The sequence below is a fragment of the Oncorhynchus clarkii genome, chromosome 6, assembly GCF_045791955.1.
Source record: "Oncorhynchus clarkii lewisi isolate Uvic-CL-2024 chromosome 6, UVic_Ocla_1.0, whole genome shotgun sequence".
NCBI lineage: Eukaryota > Metazoa > Chordata > Actinopteri > Salmoniformes > Salmonidae > Oncorhynchus > Oncorhynchus clarkii.
Window position 1 is genome coordinate 46747889 of NC_092152.1, and position 18555 is coordinate 46766443.

Genomic DNA, 18555 nt, shown 5'->3' on the forward strand with positions numbered 1-18555 from the left:
TTACATACAATTTCTGCAAATTAATCCAACAAGTTTGTGGTCACAAATTTGATGCAGTCATTGCATGCTAGGAATATGGGACCAAATATTGAACATTTCACTACTTTATTTATAAGAATTTTTAGGGTGTCAATAAAAAAAAGTATAATATATATATTTTTTTCTCTAAGCAATTGTATTAATATAAAATATAATTTCACACATTTTTAACAATGAAGTAAGGTACGGCGGAAGTTTGCAAGAGAGCTTTATAAACAAAAAGAGAGCAATGCATCGATTTACTGTACAAGATTTCAGAGAGGGCCATCCTACTTTCTGATACAGAATGCAGTGATGTGTACTGAACAATTTGCCTGTAATAAAGCATAATGTGTTGTGATAAACTGCATCCAATTTAGTGTAGTGGCAGGTGCATTCATATACACTGAGTGTACAAAACATGACATAGACCAACCAAGTGAATCCAGGTGAAAGCTATGATCCCAAGGCAGAGGTCTTTGGTGAATGGGGCTGAAATGGATTTTGGGAATCCCATCCTGCTGACCAACAGTTTCGCCCACCTGCTTCCGGAGATTCCTGCTCCCTCATCCTCTACCCTGTCTCCAGCCCAGGGCGTCTCTACCACATATACTACAGCCGGCTCTGGTCCATCGGGCCACACCACACTTCGGTCCTCAAGGGGTCTTTTAAACCACTATAGGCGAAAGAACATCCGTACTTCTCCAGCTTTCACCTGCTTTCAACATCAGCAGCACTATGGTGAGAAAAATCTTAGTTCCCAGTTCTACCCAGGAGCACTAGTACAGGACATCACAAGGCTGCTTCCGACCATTCTGCGATAGATGCTTGGGAGGTGACGCTGTCATTGTCCATGTGGGGTCAAATGACATCAGGAGGGCTAGGAACCTTTGAAAATTGATTTTAAGGAACTGATTCTAGCTTTGAAAATTGATTTTAAGGAACTGATTCTAGCATTGAAAGATTCCAAAAAGCGGCCAATCATTTCTGGTCCGGTACCGTTGTTGGGCAGTAGGTGTGAAAGATTCAGCAGGCTACTGGCATTACACATCTGGCTAAAAGATTGCTGTAGCTCTGTTGGAATCAATTTTATAGATAACTTTGACACCTTCTGGAAACAGAAGATACTCTACAGGAATGACTGACCGTGCACTATCAGCTCGATTATAAATAACATGAGCTCATAAGCTCCCAAGTTAAGCATTAAAAACAATCAAGCAACCCAGAAAAGTGCTAAAAATAGCCCATATTAACATAAGAAACAAGATTCATGAAGTCAATAACTTTCTTGTAACAGGTGACATTCATATTCTGACTATCTCTGAAACTCACTTAGATAATTCCTGTAATGATACAGTGGTAGCAATATATGGCTATGACATCTACCCGAAAAGACAGAAATGCCAGTGCTGCGGTCAATATTCAGAACCACATTCCTGTAAAGCTTAGAGACAATCTAATGTTAAATACTGTTGAAGTAATATGGCTGCAGGTTCATCTGCCTCACATAAAGCCCATTCCTGTGGGAAGCTGCTATAGGCCACCAACTGCTAACAGTCCGTATCTGGATATGTGTGAAATGCTTGAAAATGTATGTGATATCAACAGAGAAGTATATTGTCTGGGTGATTTAAATATTGACTGGCTTTCATCAAGCTGCCCATTAGTTACAAACAGCACAGGAATGAAACCATCAACATGTATTGATTACAGCTTTACTAATGCTGCAGAAATTTGATTTCAAGCAGTATCCAAATCCATAGGATGTAGTGATCACAATATAGTAGCCATATCTCGGAAAACCAAAATTCCAAAGACTGGGCCTAATATATTGTATAAGAGGTCAGATGTTGATGATGTAAATCATATTTGCTGGTCTGTTGTGTGTAATGAGGAGTAACCAGATGCTGCACTTGACACATTTATGAAATTGCTTATTCCAGTTAAGAAAATGACTGTAAATACTGTTATATCCCCTTGGATTGATGAGGAATTGAAAAATGGTATGGTTGAAAGAGATGAGGTAAAAGGTATGGCAAATAAGTCTGGCAGCCCAATCAATTGGCAAACATACTGCAAATGAAGAAATCATGTGACTAAATAAAAATAAATTACACTATGAAACAGAAATGAATAATATAAAGAATGTTATTAAAAAGCTTTGGAGCATCTTAAATGACATTTTGGGAACTCTTCTCTTTCATTCATTGAATCAGATGACTCATTCATCACACAACCCACTGGTAATGCCAACTACTTTAATTCCTTTTTCATTGGAAAGATAAGCAAACTTAGGCATGACATGCCAGCAACAAACTCCGATACTACACATCCAAGTATAGTTTACCAAATTTTGAAAGATGAGCATTGTACTTTTGATTTCCATAAAATAAGTGGGCAAAACTGATTGTCTATCAACAATGACAATCCACCGGGGTCTGACAATCTGGATGGAAAATTACTGAGGATAATAGCGGACGATATTGCCCCTCCTATTTGTCACTCCTATTTGCCATATCTTCAATATAAGCCTACTAGAAAAATTATTCCCCTACTTAAGGATAGTAAAGCCTCCTTTACTGGCTCAAATAGCCAACCCTTTGTAAACTTTTGGAAAAATGGTGTTTGAGCAGATATAATACAGTAAACAAATTTCAGCACGCCTATAGGGAAGAACATTAAACAGGCACAGCACTTACACAAATGACTGATGATTGGCTGAGAGAATTTGATGATAAAAATATTGTAGGGGATTTTTGTTAGACTTCAGTGCAGCTTTTCACATTTTCGATCATAGTCTGCTGATGAAAAAACGTATGTGTAATGTCTTTACACCTCCTGCAATATTGTGGACAAAGAGTTACCTGTCTAACAGAACACAGAGGGTGTTCTTTAATAGAAGCCTCTCAAACATAATCCAGGTAGATTCAGGAGTTCCCCAGGGCAGCAGTTTAGGCCCCTTAATTTTTTCAATATTTGCTAACGCCATGCCACTGGCTTTGAGTAAACTTAGGAAAATTGCTATTGGTTCAGAACACGGCGGGCCCTTAAAAGTACACGGAGAGCTAACATTAATGATATGCATGTCAGTCTCTCCTGGCTCAAAGTGGAAGAGAGATTACTTCATCATTTGTTTTTGTAAAAAGTGTTGACAAGCTGAATGTACCGAGCAGTCTGTTTAAACCATTGGGACACAGCTCGGACACGCATGAATACCCCACAAGACATACCACCAGAGGTCTCGTCACAGTCCCCAAGTCCAGAACAGACTACGGGAGGCACACAGTACTGCATAGTGCCATGACTACATGGAACTCTATTTCACATCAGTTAACTGATGCAAGCAGTTGAATCAGATATAAAAACAGGTTAAAATACACCTTATGGAACAGCGAGGACTGTGAAGACACACACACCGGTACAGACATACGCATACATTGTAAAATTGTTGAATGGTGGTATTATACATATTTTATTGTACATTTTGTATTGTAGATATGTAGTGGTTTAATAGTGTTATATGATGTACTGTTTTATCTTTTGTTTTATATGCAATGTAAGTGCTTTAATGTGTTTGGACCCCAAGAAGAGCAGCTAATGGGGATCCCTAATAAATACAAATCCCTTATTGATATCACCTATTAAATCCACTTCAATCAGTGTAGATGAAGGAGATGAGACAGGTTAAAGAAGGATTTTTAAGCCTTGAGACAATTGAGACATGGATTGTGTATGTGTGCCATTCAAAGGATGAATGGGCAAGACAAAACATTAAATTGCCTTTGAATGGTGTATGGTAGTAGGTGCCAGGCACATATATTTGAGTGTGTCATGAACTGCAACGCTACTGGGGTTTTCATGCTCAACGGTTTCCGGTGTGTATCAAGAATGGTCCACCACCCAAAGGACATCCAGGCAACTTGGCACACTTGTGGGAAGCATTGGAGTCAACATGGGCCTGCATTCCTGTGGAACGCTGTCGACAACTTGTAGTACATGCCCCGATGAATTGAGGCTGTTCTGAGGGAAAAGGGGGGTGCAACTAAATATTATGAAGGTGCTCCTAATGTTCTGTACACTCAGTGTAGATAGTCTAGAACTGGCAGGAATGTTGACTGAATGATTTGCTTTTTGCTATTTAGCGAAGAGGCATCACCTATTTCTAAAGAAGACCATTTTTATTCTCAACTTCTTAACTAACTTATCAATATGCTTTTTAAGAGATAGCTATTCTTCAATCCAGATGCCCATAGGGGACACAATCAATGTGGGCACCACCCATTTTTTTTAAAATGTTTTGAGAGATAACATATACTTGTTTTGACCTGTATTAAGTACCAATTTCAGTTCAACAAAGGCTTTCTGCAAACAGTTGTGTATGCTATTGCCCCACGGTTGGCCAGGCTCTTTTGGAGCTCCAGTCTGCCTTCAGTTCTTTGCAGAAAGCCTTTGTTGAAGTGAAATTGATACTTTATGCAGGGATGTTATTTTCCAATTCAGGTAAAAATGTATCTGATGATTTATGCATATGTCCATTGGTTGGTGCCCCCATTAATCATGTCCCCGCTTATAAATATCTGGGCATCTGATTGGGGGAGACTCATTGAGGCCTGGTGACAGACAGAGTCTACATCACGCGGTGTTGGCTCCCTCTGATGGACGTGCCAGGTCTCGATGGGTCCTCTGGCCAAGACTAATTGAGGCTGATTGAGACTGGTGAGTAATCAAGGGGCCGATTGCTCATCAGCCATATGGGGCCCATAAAGCTGCCAGGAGGGCAGCCACGGGAGGTTTGGAGGTGGCGAGAGCTTGCTACTGGATAGACATCCTCACGGCTTGCTAGAACCGAGGGGCTCTGTGTTTTATCCCAGAGGAGACAACATTCCCTGGAGCCCAGAAGGCGGTATTCCGGAAGAGGTCTCCTGGATGAGACTGATCTGTGTCAACGTCTAAATCAAAAACCTTGGTCTGCCACAAGTGGTGGAGAATGCAGGCATTCTGACAATGTGGTCAGACCAGGGTTGACGTTTATGTAGTATCAGTATGGACAAGTTGACAGCTCAATTCGTTTGGGCGCAACAGAACATTCACAAATGAATGCTGGAAGAACAGTGTCTACAGACTGTCTGCCTGCTTGAGGAAGTCAAGAAGCTGCGAGGAGAAACGCAGACTGAATCTCATCCCAATCAATTTTTTATGAAGTTAACGGAGGATGATGACATCGAGACTTACCTCTGCATGTTAGAACTTAGAACAGACAGCACTCCGGGAAGGATGGCCCAAGATGAAGTGGTCAGGTCTGCTGGCCCGTTCCTGTCCAGAGACGCCCAAAAGACAATCTGATAGCATGTAAAATAAATCATGAGATAAAAACACATTTATATTACATCTTCTGAACAATGTATTTATTTAATTTATTTCACCTTTATTTAACCAGGTAGGCTAGTTGATAACAAGTTCTCATTTGCAACTGCGACTTGGCCAAGATAAAGCGTAGCAATTCGACACATACAACAACACAGAGTTACACATGGAATAAACAAAACATACAGTCAATAATACAGTAGAACAAAAGAAAACAAAAAGTCTATATATACAGTGAGTGCAAATTAGGTAAGTTAAGGAAATAAATAGGCCATGGTGGCGAAGTAATTACAATATAGCAATTAAACACTGGAATGGTAGATCGGCAGAAGATGAATGTGCAGGTAGAGATACTGGAGTAGGTAGATGGGCTGTTTACAGATAGGCTAAGTACAGGTGCAGTGATCTGTAAACTGCTCTGACAGCTGGTGCTTAAAGCCAGTCAGGGAGATGTGAGTCTCCAGCTTCAGAGATTTTTGCAATTCGTTCCAGTCATGGGCAGCAGAGAACTGGAAGGAAAGATGACCAAAGGAGGATTTGGCTTTGGGGGTGACCAGTGAGATATACCTGCTGGAGCGCGTGCTACAAGTGGGTGCTGCTATGGTGACCAGTGAGCTGAGATAAGGCGGGGCTTTACCTAGCAGAGACTTGTAGATAATCTGTAGCCTGTGGGTTTGGCGATGAGTATGAAGCGAGGGCCAACCAACGAGAGCGTACAGGTCGCAATGGTGGGTAGTGTATGGGGCTTTGGTGACAAAACGGATGGCACTGTGATAGACTGCATCCAGTTTGTTGAGTAGAGTGTTGGAGGCTATTTTATAGATGACATCACCGAAGTCGAGGATCGGTAGGATGGTCAGTTTTACGAGGGTATGTTTGGCAGCATGAGTGAAGGATGCTTTGTTGCGATATAGGAAGCCAATTCTAGATTTAATTTTGGATTGGAGATGCTTAATATGAGTCTGGAAGGAGAGTTTACAGTCTAGCCAGACACCCAGGTATTTGTAGTTGTCCACATATTCTAAGTCAGAGCCGTCCAGAGTAGTGATGCTGGACAGGCGAGCAGGAGCGGGCAGCGATCGATTGAAAAGCATGTATTTAGTTTTACTTGCCTTTAAGAGCAGTTGGAGGCCACGGAAGGAGAGTTGTATGGCATTGAAGCTCGTCTGGAGGTTAGTTAACACAGTGTTCAAGGAGGGGCCAGAAGTATACAGTATGGTGTCGTCTGCGTAGAGGTGGATCAGAGAATCACCAGCAGCAAGAGCAACATCATTGATGTATACAGAAAAGAGAGTCGGTCCGAGAATTGAACCCTGTGGCACACCCATAGAGACTGTCAGAGGTCCAGACAACAGGCCCTCTGATTTGACACACTGAACTCTATCAGAGACAACAATACATAATATATCCTCAGAAATAGTGACACATTATTGATACACATTCATGGGTGTAAAGGCCCGTTGGTTAAAACTTCTTAAGGTATAGGGGACGCTTGCGTCCCACTTGGCCAAAAGCCAGGGAAAATGCAGCGCGGCAAATTCAAATAAAATGATATAAAAATCTAACTTTCATTAAATCACACATGTAAGATACTAAATTAAAGCTACACTCGTTGTGAATCCAGCCAACCTATCAGATTTTAAAAAGGCTTTTGGGGCGAAAGCATAAGAAGCTATTATCTGATGATAGCACAACAGTAAACAAAGAGAGTTTGTAGCATATTTCAACCCTGCAGGCGCTACACAAAACGCAGAAATAAAATATAAAACATGCCTTACCTTTGACGAGCTTCTTTTGTTGGCACTCCAATATGTCCCATAAACATCACAATTGGTCTTTTTGTTCGATTAATTCCGTCCATATATATCCAAAATATCAATTTATTTGGCGCATTTGATCCAGAAAAAAACAGCTTCCAATTTGCACTACAAAATATCTCAAAAGTTACCTGTAAACTTTGCCAAAACATTTCAAACTACTTTTGTAATACAACTTTAGGTATTTTTAAACGTTAATAATCGATCAAATTGAAGACGGGTCTATCTGTGTTCAATACAACCAGGAAGTGGGAAATCTGAGGTTTGTAGTTCTTCAACTCATTGCCATTCCAATATACAGTGTCTGTGGGTTCATTTTGCACTTCCCAATGCTTCCACTAGATGTCAACAGTCTTTAGAATGTTGTTTCAGGCTTCTACTGTGAAGGGGGGCTGAATGAGAGGGTATTGAGCCAGGTGTCTGGCAGAGTGCCATGGGCTTGTGACGTGCGTTCATGTGAAAGTTACCTTGCTTTTCTACAGACAAAAGGAATTCTCCGGTTGGAACATTATTGAAGATTTATGATAAAAACATCTTAAAGATTGATTCTATACTTCGTTTGACATGTTTTTACGGATTGTAACGGAACTTTTTGGACTTTTCGTCCGACCTTTCCGCTGTACTTGCACGCGAGTCGTGAATTTGGATTTATTTACCAAACGCGCTAACAAAAGGAGGTGTTTGCACATTAACTTTATCGAACAAATCAATTGGAATTGGAATTCCTGGGAGTGCATTCTGATGAAGATCATCAAAGGTAAGTGAATATTTCTAATGCTATTTCTGACTAATGTTGACTCCACAACATGGCGGACATCTTTTTAGCTTGTTTGGGCTCAGATTACTGCATGGTATGCTTTTTCCGAAAAGTTTTTTTGAAATCTGACACAGCGGTTGCATTAAGGAGAAGTTTGTCTAAAGTTCCATGTATAATAGTTGTATCTCTTATGTTTATTTTGAGTATTTCTTTAAATTGATGTGGCTCTCTGCAAAATCACTGCATGTTTTGGAACTGCTGAACATAACACGGCAATGTAAAATGAGATTTTTGGTTATAAATATGCACTTTATCGAACAAAACAAACATGTATTGTGTAACATGAAGTCCTATGAGTGTCATCGGATGAAGATCAAAGGTTAGTGATTAATTTTATCTCTATTTGTGCTTTTTGTGACTCCTCTCTTTGGTTGGAAAATGGCTGTATTTTTCTGTGACTTGGTGGTGACCTAACATAATCATTTGGTGTGCTTTCGCTGTAAATCCTTTTTGAAATCAGACACTGTGGCTGGATTAACAAGAATTGTATCTTTAAAATGGTGTAAAATACTTGTATGCTTGAGGAATTTTAATTATGAGATTTTTGTTGTTTTGAATTTGGCGCCATGCACTTTCACTGGCTGTTGGCGGGGTGGGACGCTACCGTCCCACATTTCCCAGAGAGGTTTAATAAAGGTGAAATAAAAAAAGAAAATGTAAAAGAAAATTATTTTGTTAACAAATAACCTAAAGTTATTGGCTCTACTAGAGAATTTAAACCCTTTTTTTTGAAGAACATAGTATATGGGATTGATTTTAAGAAATGTAGCTTAATTAATTTGATTAATATTATGGTGTTTCTATTCCAAAAAAATGAAAAAGGAAGAACATCTGCACTTTTGAGGACAGACTGACCAGGTGAATCCAGGTGAAAGCCCTTATTGATGTCACTTGTTAGAACTGGGGGGTGCAACTCAATATTAGGAAGGTGTTCCTAATGTCTGGTATGCTAAGGTTGTGTATATGTATACATATATAGTGGGGTCCGAAATTATTGACACCCTTGATAAAGATCAGCGATAATGACTGTATAAAATAAATAATTCAAACACTGATCTATATTGTATGCTCCAAAAAAAGTATAGTATTTTATACTAATATAATTGCTCAGAGAAAGAGTTTTTTTTATTTTTTATTTTTTATTTTTTTGAAATTTTACCCCTTTTTCTCCCCAATTCTGTGGTATCCAATTGTTTTTAGTAGCTACTATCTTTTCTCATCGCTACAACTCCCGTACGGGCTCGGGAGAGACGAAGGTTGAAAGTCATGCGTCCTCCGATACACAACCCAACCAAGCCGCACTGTTTCTTAACACAGCACGCATCCAACCCGGAAGCCAGCCGCACCAATGTGTTGGAGGAAACACTGTGCACCTGGCAACCTTGGTTAGCGCGCACTGCGCCCGGCCCGCCACAGGAGTCGCTGGTGCGCGATGAGACAAGGATATCCCTACCGGCCAAACCCTCCCTAACCCGGACGACGCCAGGCCAATTGTGCGTCGCCCCACAGACCTCCCGGTCGCGTCCGGTAACGACAGAGCCTGGGCGCGAACCCAGAGTCTCTGGTGGCACAGCTGGCGCTGTAGTACAGCGCCCTTAAACCACCCGGGAGGCAGAAAGAGGTTTTGATTAACAAGTGAGTGAGAAAGTGATAGAGAGTCAAAGATTATACCTCATACTTGTTATTGGTAATGGTTAGAGAGCATGTCTTGGGGGTATGACCTTTGACCCTCTAACTTTTTAATTATTCAAAATTCACAATTTATTCAGGATTATCCATAATCATGGTAGCATGTAGAATTATTTTGAAACATATTCTATATTTCACATAGGTGAAACCAATAAGAAACAATCAGGATAACGATAGAAACAAGGTAAGAGTGCCCTCCAGTGGTAACCAGTGGTAACCTAAGGAAACACACTCAAAATAAAACAGAAACTGTGACAAGAATGGGCTTTAAGTGAGGCAGATGAACCTGTAGCCATATTACTTCAACAGTATTTAACAGGAGATCCTTTGTAAGCTTTACAGGAATGTGGTTCTGAATATAAACATCCACACCTCCACCTTTGCCATTTCTGTCTTTTCTGTAGATCTTATAACCATGTATTTCTACCACTGTATCATCGAAGGAATTATCTAAGTCAGTTACAGAGATTGTCAGAATATGAATGTCACCTGTTACTAGCAAATTATTGATTTCATGAACCTTGTTTCTTAAGCTACATATGTTAACGTGGGCTATTTTAACACTTTTCTGGGGTCTTTGAATGTTGTTCTTGCTTTACTGGGAAGCTTAGCAGAGGTAGACATGCTTGGATTATTTATGTTAGTGCAGGGTGAGCTGCACACAGTGGACTTCCTGCTTGTGCACACCACCTCAGTCCTAACAGTATTTATCTGGTTAATAGGCATCTGATTACCACATACAATAGCTGTAGGATCAGCAGAGGCAGGATAGTGAGATGGACATACATTAGGTTACTTACATTGTGTCTTTCAATGCCCTTGGGATAATGTACATTTGCTGAAGCAGTATGACAACTCAGCGACACAATGGTAGGGATTAAATGAGCTGGGCTTGGGTCATTGACAAATCATTCTCTCAACGCAGCCTTATAATGCTGTGAAAGGATCCAAGAACCTACATTTTTGGGTTGTCAATAAATGTTAAAACCACAGAGCTACAATAGTCTTGTAGACAGTTACGGAGAGCTAAAAGTCTGCTGAACTGTTCAATGTCATGATTTATGGAAGGCAGAGGGCCAGATATTATGTGGCATTCGTTGGTGTCAAGTAGAGACCCAATCAGTTCTTTAAAATCCATCTTCAGCTGTTCTGAGCTGCCCATCATAATGTCATTCGACCCCAAGTGAACCATGACAGTATCAGCCCCCGTTGACTGACACACAGCCTCAGGAAGCAACGTGGTGATATCCTGAACGTTTGCCCTGGGAAGACACAAAGTCTTTGCCCCTGGTACAAATATATACCTCACCATCGAACTCCCTATCACAATAGCCAGAATGATCCTGCCTCTGCTGTGTCGAAGCTGATTGTGAGGCCAGCCACAGAATCAGTAGAGGGCTGCTGAGACGCAGGCTGCGTGCAGGCTACAACAGCCAAACGAACAGAGCTCTGATCCAGAGACCACGCCCCAGAGGAGGGGGGCTGGGTGGTCAAGGCTGTGCCCTGGCGATTGATTGACTAGGACAGGGAGAGGTAGCTGGAGGGACATCCACCGCCATGGAGGGAACACCCAAGTCCCCGGCAGAAGACAGCTGGAACAGGGGCTCAAAGCGATTTGAAAGTCTTAAGTCCGGACACGGGGGAAGAAGGCAGGTGTGCCGAGAACGATTCTTCTCCTTCTTTCTGGTTCCGACACGCATCCATTTACGCTCACCTGGAGTCGAACGACGAGCAGCCATTTTCTGGTTCTAACTAGTAGAGGGGTGCAGTGGTGGAAATGTATCGTAGTCCAGGAAGGTCCCATTATGATCCTCTTGGATGTTTTGACAGGAAGCATTTGAAGATGCTGATAGCTTAATGGAATCCTTATTCAGTTCAAGCCGTTTGGTCAAATTTAAAATGTATTCATGAAGATGAATGATCTTTTCTTAATAAGCTGCATCAAGTTCAATACATTTTTTGTATTTTTCATAGTCTAAAATGACCACAGCACCCCCCTTGTCTGCAGGTTTGATTAACAAAGTCTTTCATTTGTTCATTGAGTGCCTGTTTCTTCTGTCCTGGTGAGGTTTTCTGAATGTGGTTCGTTTTCTCGTATATACAGGCACAACTTCTTGTATGACTAACCTACAATAGGTATTAACTGAGGAGTTGTTAACCATTGGACATAATTTGCTTTTGGGAATAAAATGAGTAATAGTTATTTGTTGGGTCTCTAGGTTAGAAGCAGTATTTTGGGAATTAATTAATTCATCTTTCGTATCAAATGGTTTGTCTGCACAGAGGCCCTTAGATAAGACTGAGACTTGAGCGTCAGTGAGTTATTTTCTGGAGAGGTTAATTACCACGTCCTGCTGTAGCTCCTAGTCCCCTCGATACGTAAAGCTTACACGGTGATACTAGCAATAGCAGCATTGCAGGTTTCCCTTTTCTCTCATGTTCTTATTTATAATCAAATTGACTCCAAAATGACACAATACATTATTTACCATACATTTCTATTGGGCAAAAAAATATAATATAAGGAAGTAATCTGAAACACAACCAAAACTTACTGCAAATGCATCCAACAAGTTTTTAGAGTCACAAGCTTGATGTCATCAATGCGTGCCAGGAATATGGGATCAAATACAAAACTTTTGACTACTTTATTTATACAAATCTTTAGACGTGTCAATCATTTTCACACTCCTAAGCATATCGCTTATTGGACACTGCGCACACACACACACGCATGCCACACACACACACACACACACACACACAGTGCAGGATATTCATCTAAAGTGGCTCTGTAGTCCTCTGAGTTTATGAAGACAGTTACAGGGAAGACTTCTTGATTCGGTGTCAAAATGCGGTTGAGGGCCCCCCTACATTTTCCCCGTGTACCCCGAGTATTTATCTGTGTGAGAGAGTGTGTGTGAGTGAAGTATTCACTTTTCTGTTTTTTAAGGTATTTTCTGATTTTATTTAACTGATAGAGATAGAGGATGAGATTGTGACAAAGGGCCTTATGCCAGACTCAAACCTATGCCGTCACTGTAGACGTGTGTGCTGGAGGCTGCAGCATTACAGCTAGACCAGCCAGGCATGCTGACTCACTGTTCTACATGACGCCGTTGTTGTTGCCATTGTGTGATTGACAATAGTGTGTCATTTTCTGCTTAGCTGTCTTGGAGTCTGTCTCAATGGACAAGTTCATCCCTGAGTCGCCTCAGAACAGCGAATCAGGAGAGGTCTCTCCCTGCCGCTCCCCCTCCACCCCACGACACTTCCGCTACAGGCAGCCTGGAGGTAAATGTGTGTGCGTATGTTTGTGTGTCAGACCTGACACAACTACGGTTTAAACTGTGCTTCGTGGAAAGAAACTATTTATTTGGGGGGGACAAATAGTTAACTATTTGAATACAGATCTCAGAAAGGTATTACTTTTCGGAAACTATTGGATTTGCTGCCTTCAACTAATGGCAGGGCTGTATCTGGAACTGTATGTTGAAGATAGAAATAGAATAAATAGCAAACACAATCTCCTATACTATTCCAATCTATATGACAGTTATATTTGATCTACATAATACTTTTTTGAACATTCTATATTTAACCTTTATTTAACTAGGCAAATCAGTTAGGATTTTTTATTTATTTACAATAATGGCCTAGGAACAGTGGGTTAACTGCCTTGTTCAGGGGCAGAACGACAGATTTTTAGCTTGTCAGCTTGGGGATTTTATCCACCAAACTTTGGTTACAGGCCCAACACTCTAACCACTAGGCTACCTGCCGCCCAATTCTCCTGGATGTCCATTTGTGTACATAATAAATTCAAACCAATTTATATTTTGTACAGATGAGTATCAAATCAAATCAAATTGTATTTGTCACATGCGCCGAATACAACAGTATTCAATACAACTGTAGAGAGTGAAATGCTTAATGTTATTTTACTGCTGCTCTTTAACCATTAGTTTTTTTTATTTAAGTGTTTTACTTATCTATTTCTTACTTAACACTTATTTTTCTTAGAACTGCATTGATGGTTAAGGGCTTTACAAGAGCAGCAGTAAAATAACATTAGCGGGGCTATATACAGGGGGTACCGGTACAGAGTCAATGTGTGGGGGACATAGGTTAGTCGAGGTAATTGAGGTAATATGTAGATGTAGGTAGAGCTAAAGTGACTATGCATAGATAATAACCAGAGAATAATAGCAACGTAAAGGGAGGGGGTGATTTGATTAGCTGTTCAGAAGTCTTATGGCTTAGGGGTAGAAGCTGATAAGAAGCCTTTAGGACCTAGACTTGGCTCTCCGGTACCGGTGTGATAGTTTGTTGGTGATGTGGACACCAAGGAACTTGAAGCTCTCAACCTGCTCCACTACAGCCCTGTTGATGAGAATGGGGGCGTGCTCGGTCCACAATCATCTCCTTTCTCTTGATCGCGTTGAGGGATAGCTTAGTGTCCTGGCATCACACGGCTAGGTCTCTGACCTCCTCCCTAGGCTGTCTCATCGTTGTCGGTGATCAGGCCTACGACTGCTTTGTCATCGGCAAACTTAATGATGGTGTTGGAGTCGTGCCTGGCCATGTAGTCATAGGTGAAGAGGGAGTACAGGAGGGGACTGAGCACGCAACCCTGAGGGGCCCCCGTGTTGAGGATCAGCGTGGCAGATGTGTTGTTACCTACTCTTACCACCTGGGGGCGGCCCATCAGGAAGTCCAGGATCAAGTTGCAGAGGGAGGTGTTTAGTCCCAGGGTCCTTAGCTTAGTGATGAGCTTTGAGGGCACTATCGTGTTGAATGCTGAACTATAGTCAATGAATAGCATTCTCAGGTAGGTGTTCCTTTTGTCCAGGTGGGATAGAGCAGTGTTATGGTGATTGCATCATCTGTGGACCTATTGGGGCTGTAAGCAAATTGAAGTGGGTCTACAGTCAGGCCAAAAGTTTTGAGAATGACACAAATATTAATTCCCACAAAGTTTGCTGCTTCAGTGTCTTTAGATATTTTGTCAGATGTTACTATGGAATACTGAAGTATAATTACTAGCATTTCATAAGTGTCAAAGGCTTTTATTGACAATTACATGAAGTTGATGTAAAGAGTCAATATTTGCAGTGTTGACCCTTCTTTTTCAAGACCAATCTGCCCTAGTATGCTGTCAATTAACTTCTGGGCCACATCCTCACTGATGGCAACCCATTCTTGCATAATCAATGATTGGAGTTTGTCAGAATTTGTGGGTTTTTGTTTGTCCACCCGCCTCTTGAGGATTGAAGTACTCAATGGGATTAAGGTCTGGGGAGTTTCCTGGCCATGGACCCAAAATATCGATGCTTTGTTCCTCGAGCTACTTAGTTATCCTCCAAAAGGTGCTCCATCATGCTGGAAAAGGCATTGTTTATCACCAAACTGTTCCTGGATGGTTGGGAGAAGTTGCTCTCTGAGGATGTGTTGGTACCATTCTTTAATCATAGCTGTGTTCTTAGGCAAAATTGTGAGTGAGCCCACTCCCTTGGCTGAGAAGCAACCCCACACATGAATGGTCTCAGGACCATTACTGTTGGCATGACACAGGACTGATGGTAGCGCTCACCTTGTCTTCTCCGGACAAGCTTTTCTCCGGATGCCCCAAACAATCGGAAAGGGGATTCATCAGAGACAATGACTTTACCCCAGCCCTCAGCAGTCCAATCCTTGTACCTTTTGCAGAATATCAGTCTGTCAATGATGTTTTTCCTGAAGAGAAGTGGCTTCTTTGCTGCCCTTCTTGACACCAGGCCATCCTCCAAAAGTATTCGCCTCACTGTGCGTGCAGATGCACTCACACCTGCCTGCTGCCATTCTTGAGCAAGCTCTGTACTGGTGGTGCCCCAATCCCCCAGCTGAATGAACTTTAGGAGACAGTCCTGGCGCTTGCTTGACGTCCTTGGGCGCCCTGAAGCCTTCTTCACAACAATTGAACCGCTCTCCTTGAAGTTCTTGATGATCCAATAAATGGTTGATTTAGGTGCAATCTTTCTGGCAGCAATATCCTTGCCTTTGAAGCCCTTTTTGTGCAAAGCAATGACGACGGCACATGTTTCCTTGCAGGCAACCATGATTGACAAAGGAAGAACAATGATTCCAAGCACCACCCTCCCTTTGAAGCTTCCAGTCTGCTATTCGAACTCAATCAGCATGATAGAGTGATCTCCAGAGGCTTTTATTGACAATTACATGAAGTTGATGTAAAGAGTCAATATTTGCAGTGTTGACCCTTCTTTTTCAAGACCAATCTGCCCTAGTATGCTGTCAATTAACTTCTGGGCCACATCCTCACTGATGGCAACCCATTCTTGCATAATCAATGATTGGAGTTTGTCAGAATTTGTGGGTTTTTGTTTGTCCACCCGCCTCTTGAGGATTGAAGTACTCAATGGGATTAAGGTCTGGGGAGTTTCCTGGCCATGGACCCAAAATATCGATGCTTTGTTCCTCGAGCTACTTAGTTATCCTCCAAAAGGTGCTCCATCATGCTGGAAAAGGCATTGTTTATCACCAAACTGTTCCTGGATGGTTGGGAGAAGTTGCTCTCTGAGGATGTGTTGGTACCATTCTTTAATCATAGCTGTGTTCTTAGGCAAAATTGTGAGTGAGCCCACTCCCTTGGCTGAGAAGCAACCCCACACATGAATGGTCTCAGGACCATTACTGTTGGCATGACACAGGACTGATGGTAGCGCTCACCTTGTCTTCTCCGGACAAGCTTTTCTCCGGATGCCCCAAACAATCGGAAAGGGGATTCATCAGAGACAATGACTTTACCCCAGCCCTCAGCAGTCCAATCCTTGTACCTTTTGCAGAATATCAGTCTGTCAATGATGTTTTTCCTGAAGAGAAGTGGCTTCTTTGCTGCCCTTCTTGACACCAGGCCATCCTCCAAAAGTATTCGCCTCACTGTGCGTGCAGATGCACTCACACCTGCCTGCTGCCATTCTTGAGCAAGCTCTGTACTGGTGGTGCCCCAATCCCCCAGCTGAATGAACTTTAGGAGACAGTCCTGGCGCTTGCTTGACGTCCTTGGGCGCCCTGAAGCCTTCTTCACAACAATTGAACCGCTCTCCTTGAAGTTCTTGATGATCCAATAAATGGTTGATTTAGGTGCAATCTTTCTGGCAGCAATATCCTTGCCTTTGAAGCCCTTTTTGTGCAAAGCAATGACGACGGCACATGTTTCCTTGCAGGCAACCATGATTGACAAAGGAAGAACAATGATTCCAAGCACCACCCTCCCTTTGAAGCTTCCAGTCTGCTATTCGAACTCAATCAGCATGATAGAGTGATCTCCAGCCTTGTCCTCGTCAACACTCACACCTGTGTTAACGAGAGAATCACTGACATGTCAGCTGGTCCTTTTGTGGCAGGGCTGAAATTCAGTGGAAATGTTTTTGGAGGATTCAGTTCATTTGCATGGCAAAGAGGGACTTTGCAATTATTTGCAATTCATCTGATCACTCTTCATAACATTCTGGAGTATATGCAAATTGCCGTCACACAAACTGAGGTAGCAGATTTTGTGAAAATTGATATTTGTGTCATTTTCAAAACTTTTGGCCACAACTGTAGGGTGACAGGTAAGGTGGAGGTGATATGATCCTTTGATATGATCCTTGACTAGCCTCTCAAAGCACTTCATGATGACAGAAGTGAGTGCTACGAGGCGATAGTCATTTAGTTCAGTCACCTTTGCCTTCTTGGGTACAGGAACAATGGTGGCTATCTTGAAGCATGTGGGGACAGCAGACTGGGATAGGAAGAGATTGAATATGTCCGTAAATACACCAGCCAGCTGGTCTGCGCATGCTCTGAGGACGCGGCTAGGGACGCCGTCTGGGCCTGCAGCCTTGTGAGGGTTAACACGTTTAAATGTCTTACTCATGACAGCCACGGAGAAAGAGAGCCCACAGTCCTTGGTAGTGGACATGTCGGTGGCACTGTATTATCCTCAAAGCGGGCAAAGAAGGTGTTTATTTTGTCTGGAAGCAGAACGTCAGTGTCCGTGACGTGGCTGGGTTTTTTTTTGTAGTCCGTGATTGTCTGTATACCATGCCACATATGTCTCGTGTCTGAGCTGTTGAATTGAGTCTCCACTTTGTCTCTATACTGACATTTCACTTGTTTGATTGCCTTGCGGAGAGAATAAGTACACTGTATCTATTCAGCCATATTCCCAGTCACGTAAGTTTTGCGCGAATGCTGCCATCTATTAACGGTTTCTGGTTAAGGTAGGTTTTAATAGTCACAGTGGGTACAATATCTCCTATGCACTTCCTTATAAACTCACTCACCGAATCAGTGTATACGTCAATATTATTATCTGAGGCTACCCAGAACGTACCAGTCTGTGTGATCAAAACAATCTTGAAGAGTGGAAGAGTGGAAGAGTGGAATCCGATTGGTCAGACCAGCATTGAATAGTTCTTAGCACGGGTACATCCTGTTTGAGTTTCTGCCTATAGGAAGGGAGGAGCAAAATGGAATCGTGGTCAGATTTTCCCCAAGGCAGGGTGGGGGGAGGGCCTTATATGCATCACAGAAGTTAGAGTAGCAGTGATCCAGAATTTTGCCAGCGCGACTACCTCAGTCAATATGCTGGTAGAATTTAGGTAGCCTTGTTCTCAAATTTTGCTTTGTTAAAATCCCCAGCAACTATAAATGCAGCCTCAGGATATATGGTTTCCAGTTTGCATAAAGTCCAGTGAAGTTCCTTGAGGGCCGTCGTGGTATCAGCTTGAGGGGGGATATACACGGCTGTGACAATAATCGAGGAGAATTCTCTTGAGAGATAATACGGTCGGCATTTGATTGTGA

General features: G+C 42.1%; 1 protein-coding gene across 1 annotated transcript in view; it reads left to right on the plus strand.

The window, feature by feature from the left end:
* The window catches only part of LOC139411224 (Ras protein-specific guanine nucleotide-releasing factor 2b), a 202004-nt gene that overhangs the window by 141219 nt on the left and 42230 nt on the right, over positions 1-18555 (plus strand). Inside the window, exon 18 of the mRNA XM_071157235.1 lies at positions 12874-12999. Coding sequence (XP_071013336.1) covers positions 12874-12999 — 126 coding nt within the window. The remainder of the gene's footprint in view (positions 1-12873; positions 13000-18555) is intronic.